The sequence below is a fragment of the Ursus maritimus genome, unplaced genomic scaffold (genome assembly GCF_017311325.1).
Source record: "Ursus maritimus isolate PB19 unplaced genomic scaffold, ASM1731132v1 scaffold_17, whole genome shotgun sequence".
NCBI lineage: Eukaryota > Metazoa > Chordata > Mammalia > Carnivora > Ursidae > Ursus > Ursus maritimus.
The window spans coordinates 23,261,397-23,272,930 of record NW_024424119.1 but is presented as its reverse complement, the minus strand read 5'-3'; the positions used below and the strand labels follow the sequence as shown (position 1 = coordinate 23,272,930).

The window sequence follows — 11,534 nt, the reverse complement described above, 5'->3', positions numbered from 1 at the left end:
GGTGCCTGAAGCTACCGAGTCCCCCCCCCCCCTTTTTTTTTTTTTACCACGTGTTAGGTCCTGAAGATACCGGGGAGAGTCAACTTTGTCTCTTTCCTCACCGAGCTGATAACTTGATGTAGAAGTGTGTAGTTAGAATCTTGGAAGAACTTTGGGAAGGGAAGAACCAGGCATATCAAAACCCTTGAAGAGAGCAAGTAATGTAGTTGAGTCGGAGGACACTTACTCGTCTATAAAATACATGCCCCAGCAGCAAACCAGCATTTCCTGTGTGCTGAATAGCACCTCCTTTGTTCCTTTGTTCCTCATGAAAACCAGGTGGCACTATCAGTTCCATTTTGTAGATGAGAAAAGAAGCTCTCAGAGAGGTAAAATGATTTACCTACTGAGGAAGCCACAATCCGAAGCCCAGGTGAGGAAGCGCGCAGCTTCGGAGAAGAGAACTTAATCTTTGGCCATCTGAACTCCCTCCACCTCTCCCTTTTACTTGGAACTAGCCGGTGGGGTTGAACAGAATTTTCTTTTGTTTTCTGGGCCTTTGCTTCTGTGGTAGAGATAAACTAGTAGAGATAAACTCCACCCTTTCTTGTCTCTCTAGGTCCTAATACAGGGCTTGGCACACAAGCTGGCTAAATAATTTATCCCTCTGAATTCTCACCTGCAGATTATGTCTTTGGCACTGTTTCCTTGGGAATGATCACTTTTTTTTTCAAAAGATAGTTTACACTCTGAGAATTATTTAAGAGAACTTCCTAAAATACATATCCCACAAAATTTATCTCCTCAACCATTTTCAAGCGTTTAGTTCAGTAACGTTTAGTATACTCGCATTGTTGTGCAATATACAAAATAAACTTTTTCATCTTGCAAAACTGAAATTGTATACCCATTAAACAACTCCCCATTCCCCACTCCTCCTGCTTCCCCTGGAAATGATGATTCCACTTTTCATTTCTATTAATTTGACTACTCTAGACACTTCATATAAGCGGATCATACAGTATTTATCTTTTTGTGACTGGCTTATTTCACTTAGTGTAATATTCTTTGTAGCATGTGTCAGAATTTCCTTCCTTCTTAACATGGAATAATAGTCCATCCAGATACGGGTTTTTTGTTTAATTTTCAACTTTTCTATTCCTTTACAGTTTCTGTTTTTGCTGTTACTTCCTAGTTTTAGTGCATTGTAAAAAGAGACTGTTATCTGTATTCATTCTACTTTTTGAAATGTATTGAGCTGTTTTTGTTTGTTTGTTTTTTATGGCCTTTTATGGTCATTTGTTAATGATCCATGGATACTTAACAAAGTGCAAATTCTAGATTTTCAAGGTATGGAGTTTGATCTCTTTAATTCAATCTACGTTACTAATTTAACAAATCAAGTCTTCTGTATCTTTATTTTCTGTATGGTTTATTGATCAGTCATGGGCTAGGAGAGGTGAATTAAAATTTTCTCCATTTATGTCCATTTCTCCATGTATTTCCTCTTGTTTTTGTTTTATGAATTCTGATGTTAGATTATTTTGTGCGTAAATGTTTATGACAGATCTTCATTGCTATTCTCTGCCTTTAACATTATAATATTTTCTCCTGTATCTTATTCTCTGATTTTCTGTGAATTCAACTGTGTCTAATATTAACACCAAAACCTTTGTTTTCTTGTTGCTTGTATTTGCATGTATGGCATTGTTCTTCTTTTCTATTTTTTCCTACTCTTCTATTTTCAGTATTTCCGACGAACACTATTTTAGATGTATCTCTTGCACACAGCACTAGTTGGGTGCCAAATAAATTGTTTTTCACTGGTTGGACCACTTTATCCTGTTACCAGTCATTTAGAAGCAAACCATCTCTCCACATTGCCAGCATGGCTATTATACTACGGCTTAAATTTTTAATAGGTGAAAATGCGCCCTTATTGTTCTCACATTTGCTTTTCTTGGCTTTATCTAATTCTACTTTAAGTAAATAAAGATGGAAGAAAAAAGAAGTCAAAATGAGGGGTGCCTGGCTGGCTCAGTCAGTGGTATGTGTGGCTCTTGATCTGGAGGTTGGGAGTTCAAGCCCCACACTGGGTGTAGAGATTACTTAAAAAATAATAAAATCTTAAAAAAAAAAGTCAAAATGAAATATTCCTTTTCAGATATCCCCAGTGAGATTAAGATGGGTGGTGGTCTTTCTTATTCTAGATTCCCATGACATTGGACCAATCACTCCTTACAGGCTCCTCAGCTTGGGCCTTGAATTTTCCCAGGAGAAATTGTCAAGGTTCCTTCCTCACAGCCTAACACCTTGCTTTCTTTCCTTCTGTTGTGAATAGGCAATATAACATAATAGGAAGATATAGGGTCTGGAGCTAGATTAAATGGATTTAAATCCCAGCTCCATCTCTATTTACTAGCTGTGTGATCTATGACAATTACTTACCCTCTCTGTGCCTTTGTTTCCTGAGGTAATAATTCTCAAGGGTAATAACGACCACAACAGTGACACCTATTGGGGCTGTTGTGTAGAAGAGCTAACTTATGCAGACTCAGACAAGATTTTTTTTTTTTTAAGTAATCTCTACACCCAATGCGGGGCTCGAACTCACAACCCCAATATCAAAAGTCACATGTTTTACCAACTGAACCACCCAGGCACCCCAGGATTATTATTATTAGCTCCATGTCTGTGAAATACTCCTTTTCCACTTCAACTATGAGGTGTTAGTGGAAGCTTTTTCCTTTTTAGATAACCCTACTTCCTTAGCTGCTTCATTAGGTCTTAGGCCAGGGATAGGGTCCTGACAGAAGCCAATCAGAGTCCTTTCCTGGGATGTCTGAAACTGGGACATGAGAAAGGAAGCTTTTAGTGATTCTCTGGTTGAGGAGCTGTCAGATGTGAGACCCAGGCTTCTGGCAGCCATGTTTCCAGCCTCCGGGGGAAGCCAGGTTGTGAGAATGAGGCTGACAGACATGTGGAGAGAAGGAGACTTTAGAGATGGAAAGAGTCTGGCATTACTGGAATCCTTCATTCTGGTGGTCCCCAAATGCATCTTAAAAGCTTCCCACTCCCTCTAGGCCCACTTGCATTGAACTTCTGCCACTTGCCACCAAAAAAGGGTTTTAATACACTTCCTAAGGCACCGTAGGACAGTACAGATTATGAGGTCTCCCATTTGTCTGTCCACCTCTCTCTAAAGGCCAAAAGCTCTTGCAAGCCTACAACACACACACACACACACACACACACACACACACACACACACACACGGAAAAGGCAATTCCCCGCTTCTTGGAGTCAGCTGTGACTCCTTCCTTGCCCATGCTGCCTGCACATGCTTTTACTTCTCCACACACGTCAAAAGACAGCTGTACCAACGTCTAGGCCTAAGGAACTACTTGCTAAACAGGATGTGATCCCGGAAATTTGTGCCCTTCTCTGTACGCCCCTTGTCCTTTTTTCACTGCCCTATTGAGTAATTCACAAATATATAATGAGCACCTGCCAAGAACCATGTCAGGCCTGGGGCCCCAGAGAGGCAGCAAACAGTTCCTGATGTCAAGGATCCTGCAGCTTGTAGGGCTGTCAGGCTGTCAAAAGACAGCTCTGAGAGAGACAGTAGGGTGAGTGTTAAACAGATGCTTTTGCCAAGTGCTGCAAGAGCTCACAGGAAGCTCCATTGCTGGTTCCCTGGGACAGTCGTCTGGCTGGTCTACCCGCCTCCAGCTTCTCCCCAACCCAGTCCACCCTGTCCACTGCTGCCAAACTGTCTTTCTGAACACAGCTCAGTTGTGCAAGCCTCTGCCTCTGCCTCCTGCAGGCCAAAACCCACATTCCTTAGCCTGGCAAGAGCCGAATCCAGATATTCCTCAACCTACTTTCTCAGCCACATTGTCCCCTGCTCCCTATTCACAAACCTTACCCACAAGCCTAAGCAGCCCACTTGCCTTCATTGTACACATTCAGTGTCTCCCCACCACTGTGCCTGTCCTCACTCTGTTCCTTCTGTTGGTGATCCCTGTGTGTCTCAGTCATATACACCTTCCAAGATGTGATGGCAAATGCCTTTCTTCTCTCATGTGCCTGCTCTGATCATCTAGCTGTGTTGCTGTGTTGAGAAGGATTCTGTGGCTATACCCGGGCTTAGTGAAACAGTGAAAGAACCAGTTAGCAAAGTCTGCCATAGACACCAAACTGAGCGAGTGCTGACAGGAGGGAAGCAGGTAGGGATGAACAGTATACTAGGGCTGCATTTGCAGACTTCATTCCAGGTCCAGGCCTAATGCATCTCCCTCAACTCCATGAAGACTTCCTTGCTCTTCCAAATAAAATTTACCTCTTTTTTTTCCTGAATATTTATAACCTTCTCTCTACACCTCCGTGAGAGCATAGATTGCTCCTACTTTTTTAATGGGTACACCTGTTTTGTTGTCCTGTTTTGTTTGTTTTCTGTTTGAGGAGACAGATGGTATCCTACCGAGGATGATACAGGTAGGGATTCAAAACACATTAACTGAATGGATGAAACCATGTGGAACACCAAAATGAGTGTACAGCTACAGAAGAGCCTGGAGGGGCCTTTCCTGATACGCTGACTTAGCCTACAAGCCTCGACCCAGAGCAGACTCTGAGGATGGTGTTATTGTGGCCATGTTCTCACCCCCGCACTGATTTCCTGCATTGTTACTCCTAACTGATCTGTCATATGCTATCTGCTTGTGAGTCTGTGACCACTGAAGTCTGAGCTCCCAGCCTTGCTTTCATTCCTTTACTTAGTAAACCATTTTTTAGGCGGGGGGAGGGGTAGAGGGGGAGAGAGAGAAAGAATCTTAAGCAGACTCCATGCCCAGTGTGGGGCCTGACGTGGGGCTCGATCTCACAACCCAAGAGATCATGGCCTGAGCCAAAATCAAGACTCAATAAACCATTTTTGATGCCTCCTTGGTGGCCGGTTCTGTGCTCGCTGTTAGGGACACACGGATGATGTGCTGTCTTCATTCTGATCACTGACTGGGGGAGAGTGAGGTGGAGAAAGACTGAGAGCCAAGTCACAGGGTACAAGAAAGCAGTGATGTGCACCCTAAGAGCAGAGCAGGAGAATGCGGAGGGAGAACAGCAGAAGCTGCTGGAGGAGTGTGACGTGGTGGTGGAGGTTGTTGACACACCCACCCACACCCGCCAAATTCCCTTTTTGTCTACACTCCTCAGCACCTCATAACTGTGTCGCCTGATTGCTGCAAGCTGTCCTCCCATTTCAGGACCCAAATGGATGGAGTCAGGAAATATTTAAACAGCCTCAGTATATCCTAACATGCCCTACCTGGCCCCACCCCACGCAAACCTCAAGAGCACAGCACTAATTACCCTTCTAGATCTGGGATCCTCATGCTACCCACTGAACTCCCTGGAGTATCTTTTGCAGTAGTTCACATCTGGGACTCTGGGTCCAGGTAATCACCCAGGCTCCTGAGCGGCACAGGGGGCCCTGGTTTTCCAGTCCTCAGGCCTGGGTGACTACCATGGGCATCTGTGATGCCCCCAAATTATTACAGGGGCTCCAGAACAATCAGCAGTTTTGCTAAAGCTGCTCTACTCTTCCGTCCCTCTGGGTTTCTGGTCCCACTGCAGGCACCTCCCTCCCCCTCCTACCAACTCCCTGTCTCTCCACCTACAAACATGTTCAGGCTGCAGACCCAGCTGCAGAGCTGTCTAACCCTGTTGGCAGGAGACGGGCTGGCTCCAGAGAGCTGGCTGGAGGAGAATGCAGAGGCTCACATTTCTTTAGCTCGTGCCAAACATTATTCAGACGTAGCTTTTCAGACAGACACAAATTGCTCATCCAATAAACACAGAAAGGCTAATCCCAGGACATTTATCACAGTGGGGAAAGATGAGAGAAAGGACAGTCACAAGAGGCCTTTGAGAGCTGGACTCGCGCGGCTGGCCCAAGGGGAGGTGGTGAGACCTCCATTCACCCCTGGGGTTTTCTCCTTAGAGGGCCTGAAACCCAGCACCGAGGCTCTGGGATTTGCTTTCATCGTGACATCCAAAGCCTGCATTAGTGCATATACTTCCCATGGTGAACAGGGGTAAGAAATCAACATGGGTCAGGTGCCTTTGTGGGCAGACAGACTTTACCTCCAGTTGTCAATGGTCATGTGGGATAGCTGGCTACAGGGACTTCCTATATTTCCCCCAACATGCACACACAAAACGTCCTCAAGGCATTCTGTAATTGTCTGCAGAGCTCTCAGGAGATGTCCCTCCTGGCCTGGAGCCTCTCATTTCTGACAGGTGTGAGAATGTGGCTGCTGAGAAAGCAGGTTGTTGAGGGACTAGGCTGACTACAGTGGCAGAAGACTAGAGGCATGGGGATCCTCTGTCCACACCAGAGGCCGGACAAGCCACTGAAGTCCTTTCCTGGTCCCTTTCTGCTAGGTCCCTCTAAAGGGCCCCATGAGCATTCCCCTTCAGGGCCTGTGTCCAAAAATGAGAGAAACTAGACTCTGCTCTGAGGACTAACATCAGAGCCCAAGGAGAGGAGGACCAGGTGAAGCCTCTTAGACAGCCTGGGTCTCCCACTGCCCTATGCCTGGGTCTGTACCATGCCACTGAGACTGGAAAATATGCCCAGGGGTGAGGGTCTCCTTAGTGGGAGGAGAAAATGACTAGATGGGGGTAGGGGCATGACAATAATTGTCAACTTTGATACACTCAGGCACTAGTCTCACGTTTCTCATAACATGATGAAGTAGGAATAGCATTATTGGTACTACTTTCCAGTGAGGCACTGAGAATTTAGATAACTACCCAAGGTCACCCAATTAGTGAATGAGAGGCTTCAGAATCTGTGCTCTTAATTTGTCATATGGTCCACAGGTGTTAAGTAGAGATGCAGTGGTTTCAGAAAGCAGTTCAGAAACTTCAGGTGTGTGGGAATCCTCAGGATGGTGGGGTTTGGAGGTCTGGAGTTAACAGACCTGGGATGATGCCTTCAAGGCATAATGTTAAAGCAGGTTTCCATTGAGGACCTGAGGGCTTTAAAATTAGGATGACTAACCCTCCCAGTTTTTCCAGAACTGGGTCCTATGACGTGGGATAGTCCTGGGCAAACAGAAGTAAGTTTACCAACCTGTCTGTAACAAAGGGCTGGGCTTGAATCATTGCCACAGACTTCAGGACCCACCTGTGGGCTAACCTTCTCGCCTCTTCCAGGCTAGAGATTCACGGAGTGGCACGCTGATAAGGAAGATGGGCAGAATAACAACCAGCTAGCAGCAGCTCTTCCCAGACACTTGGGAGGGACCAACTATACCATCAGGTGGCTCTACAGTAGGGACACCACAGCCCTCAGAGGTTAGTGGAAACAAGGTGCCTTCTGGTTTGGCCAGTCCTAACACAATCAGGAAGGCTGGGGCGAATTCCCACATGAGAAGTGGCAGCCAGGCAGGCAGCATGAACCTGGTGGTCTCAAATGAAGCCAGAGACAGGGCCCAGCCCACTGCCTGCAGGAAGTTTCTTTTCTCACTCCTAAGACTTCATTCCTGCCAGGGATGACCTCTCATCTACCTACCTGCCTGGTAAACCCACACTGACCTGCACCCCTAGGCCCAGCAGCTCTCACCCTTCTCCCTCTCTGGCTTTGTCCCCACTTGTTATATGAGCATGTTTGTCAGTCTCTTTGGTTGCAAAGATCTGAAACTCACTAATGCAACACCTAGAGGATTTCAGTATAAGGAGATTGGGTTCTGAGGCACAAAAATGCTATTAGGCCTCAGGAGGGAGGAGAATGGGGCAAGAAGCTGAACGAATGTAGGTAGTGCTGTCTTTATTTCTAGGTCCTCTTTGGGGTCTGTTTCTTTCAGTTTTCTTTACTTCTCTGTGTATTGGAAGAAGGTGGAATATTTACATAATTACAATCCCAGCCATGTCTAGGGGCTGACCGACGGTCCTAAATCTCAAAACCAAATTCTCAGGAGAGTTCCTCTGATTGGCCCAGCTTGGCTCAGATGCTCACCTTTGGTCCAATCAGCTGTGGCTGGTGGGTGGGTTCAAGCAGTACAAAAATAGATATAGAGGACCAGTTCCAGAAGGGTCAAGTTTTTTTGAAAAAGAGTCACCAGGAGCTGGCTAGACACTTTCACTTTCTATCATATAGATTTCCTGGAACTGACAGGTAACTGTCTTCCCTTTCCAGAGTGTATAAAATTTCTTTTGTGGGTCCCTCAGTGCTTGGTTCAGTGTTATTTTCATTCTAGAATATTGTAAAAATTAATTTGGGTAACTGTGATGAGCTCTTCAAAATCCAGTTCTTAAGCCTGGTGACCCATCACCTCTACCTTATACAGCACCCCCTCTTTTTCTCCTTTGCTTTACGGTTTAGGATCTGGCTACTCAAAGTGAGATTGACAGACCAGCAGCATTACAGTTCTTATTATTAGCTGCTCCCTCATATTTGAGTAGCTTCTGCATTTTAACATTTCCCCCAGGTGACTTTGATTAAAGTCTGGTAAGCACTGGAGGGGCTTCTCATCTTATCTCTCCTAATGGACTGGAAATTCTGATGGCAGGGTCTCCATTCAGCAGACATCCAGTGTACACTGTCTATGATCAAAGCACCTTGCTTTGTCTTGCAAGGGACAAAACTCCTCAAATGCAGCAATGAGGGGATTAAAACTTAGAATAGTGGTTGAAGAGGATAAGTTAATTATATGGTATCTGAGTTTTGCTTTGAAATAATCCTACAGGAGGCAGAGGGAAGTTGGAGGTATAGAGGAAGCAAACATGGAGTGATGGAAACATTGAGGTTCATCATACTATTCTTGTGTATTTTTGAAATTTTCCATAATAAAAATTAAAAGAAGGGAATAATGGTGGAATACATTGTACGAAATCATCTAGCTGCTCAAAATAAATTTGTTTCCTGGCTTATGAAGTAAATGAAGTAAATCCATTCCACTTCCAAGTGGGATTGCACAGCCCCTGTCAGAGACTTTCAGAGGACACATGGAGTAGGAAGAAGTTTGGAACGTTGGTCATGTGCAAATGATTTTCTAATTTTGCAAAAGTCAGGGTGGTAGTGACTTCAAGCTGACTTGAGGAAAAGAGGGGAAATTTGCCAATTCATGTAACTGATCAGTCTGGGGCAATTAAATATGGCCGTACTAGGGCATATACCCCTGCCTCCATGTTGGCTTAACTTTCAGGAAGGCTCTTTCCACATGATAGCTATAGGGGGTTAAATAGTGTACCCCACAATTTCATGTCTACCCACATCCTCAGAATAGATCCTGTTTGGAAATAGGGTCTTTGCAGATGTAATTGGTTAGGTCAAGATGAGGTCATACTGGATTAGAGTGGGCCCTATTTCCAGTGACTGGTGTCCTAGCAAGAAGAGGAGAGGACACACTGACAGAAGAGAAAGATACACAGAGAAGGCCATGTGAAGACAGAGGCAGAATGGAGTGATGCAGCTAAAAACCAATGAATGCTGGGCTGCTGGGAGCCACCAGGAGCAAGAAGAGGCAAGGAAAGATTCTTTCCTAGAGCTTTCAGAAGGAGCCGGGCTCTGCTGCCCTCTTGATTTGCAATTTCTAGCTTTCAGAACTGTGAGAGAATAAAGTTCTATTTTCAGCCACCAAGTGTTTGGCAATTTGTTACAGAGTCCTAGAACACTAATATAATACCCTTGGCAACACCAGGATGGCCACCCCAGAGGAAAGGAAGAGACTTTTTCGAGTATTTCTCAATATTTCTCAATCTGAATTCCTGAGGGAAGATGGGATCTTTGCTTCTTGGCCTCCTTGGACCATGTGTCAATTCCTGAACAAATCACTGGCCAGAGGGAAACAGTGTTTTGACTGGCCAAATAGAAGTCCACTGAGGAGCCCTATCCCAATTAATTATATGGTATCTGAGTTTTGAGGTTAGCCTATCCCAACCACACAGTGGAAGAGTGGACCTCCTCTTACCATAAGGAGGAATGAATAAAGAGTAGACAAAATTAACACCAGTCCATTACAAAGAGAAAAAGTTGATTCTGCAAACTATACTTTTACCCAAGAATAGATTTTTAAAGATATAAAAGAAGTACAGATTTCTCAGAATAAGTCAGGGCCAGGGCAATCAAATTTCCTTTTATGGCAGGTCCCTGAACTGATAGATCACAGAGCTGTACTTGATAGTCTGTTTGTTGGCAAACTGGGTCTTCAGTAGGGCCTTTAATAATCTCTGCCATGATATTCTTGTGGATAAAATGGGAAAAATGGGTTGGATGATAGTACAATTAAGAGTTAAAGTAACCTGCTAAATGACTGGAGTGAACCTTCGTCATTATATTTGTCCACTCAACATGCAATCCCTTATTTCAGAAAAATTTTCTAAAAATAATATAGTATTGCAGGGCTGTAGTGTCCTGGCTCCCACCATGGAAGCAGAAAGAAGATTCTCCTTTTCACTTCCTGGCAGCTAAGACTCAAGCGTGTGAATTGGACCCAGCCACTCTCACCAAAGACTTTGAATTTTTAGGGGATGATGCTAAGAGGCAAGGGTAGTGTGGAAAGTATCCATGGTGACAGCAGCAGCAGCTTGAACAGTCTTGAAGTGGTGGTGTTGAGTATTCGCGGGCAGTGGTGGCCATGGCCGAGCCGTGGTGTAAGTGACTGTTTTGCAGTCAAAAACCCTGATTGGCACAATGTATTTAAAGGATCCAAGTCAACTTGTATGGTGTTTCCACTGCTCCAGGGCTCTACCTTCAGCCCTACCTTTTAGTTTAATATGAATATCAAAAAGTAAATGCTGTGTTAGAAGGCATCGATGATAGTATGACATTTGGAATTATGAAGGTGACTGATGATCCTGCTCTCTTCTGTCGTTTGGACCCCAGCTGGAATGCTGCATCCAGTCCTGGGCACTAGTCTTTCTTTTTTAAAGATTTTATTTATTTATTTGAAAGAGAGAGAACAGGGGCATCTGGGTGGCTCAGATGGTTAAGCATCTGCCTTCAGCTTGGGTCATGATCTCAGGGTCCTGGGATCGAGCCCCACATCGGGCTCCCAGCTCAGCAGGGAGTCTGCTTCTCCCTCTGCCTCTGCCTCTCTCCCCTGCTCATGCTCTCTCTCTCTCAAATGAATACATAAAATCTTTAAAAGAAAAAAAAAAGAGAGAGAGAGAGAGAACAAGTAGTGGGGAGGGGCAGAGGGGGAGAGAGAGAGAGAAGCAGACTCCCCACTGAGCAGGAAGCCCGATGCAGGGCTGGATCTCAGGACCTGGAGATCATGACCTGAGCTGAAGGCAGATGCTTAACCGACTGAGCCACCCAGGCGCTCCTGGGCACTAGTCTTTTATGAAGGAAATAGGCAGACTGGAACCCGGTCAAAGAAGAATGATCAGGACAGGGCAGGAAATCAACCATAAAGCATGAAGAACAGTAGAAATGGGAGATATCACATTCCTTGCCTCTGGAGAAGGGGGACTTGGTGACATGCACGCTTGGATCTCAGATTTCCGAAGGACCAGTGTCTATTAGTACCTCTTTTCTAACTGGGAGT

At 45.0% G+C, this 11,534-nt stretch overlaps 1 protein-coding gene across 24 annotated transcripts in view; it reads right to left on the bottom strand.

The window, feature by feature from the left end:
• SPINK4 (serine peptidase inhibitor Kazal type 4) overlaps positions 1–11,534 on the bottom strand; it is a 67,128-nt gene that overhangs the window by 48,712 nt on the left and 6,882 nt on the right. For 5 of the 24 annotated variants that reach the window (XM_040631520.1, XM_040631522.1, XM_040631525.1 and 2 more), the window contains exon 2: positions 48–183. The exons of 15 other annotated variants lie outside the window; for them this stretch is intronic. Coding sequence is in view for 2 of the 9 variants with exons in the window: in XM_040631506.1 (XP_040487440.1) it covers positions 102–183 (82 nt within the window). In the remaining 7 variants the exon portion in view is untranslated. The remainder of the gene's footprint in view (positions 1–47; positions 184–11,534) is intronic. 4 more of the 24 variants (XM_040631506.1, XM_040631508.1, XM_040631523.1 and 1 more) reach the window with 2 other exon arrangements.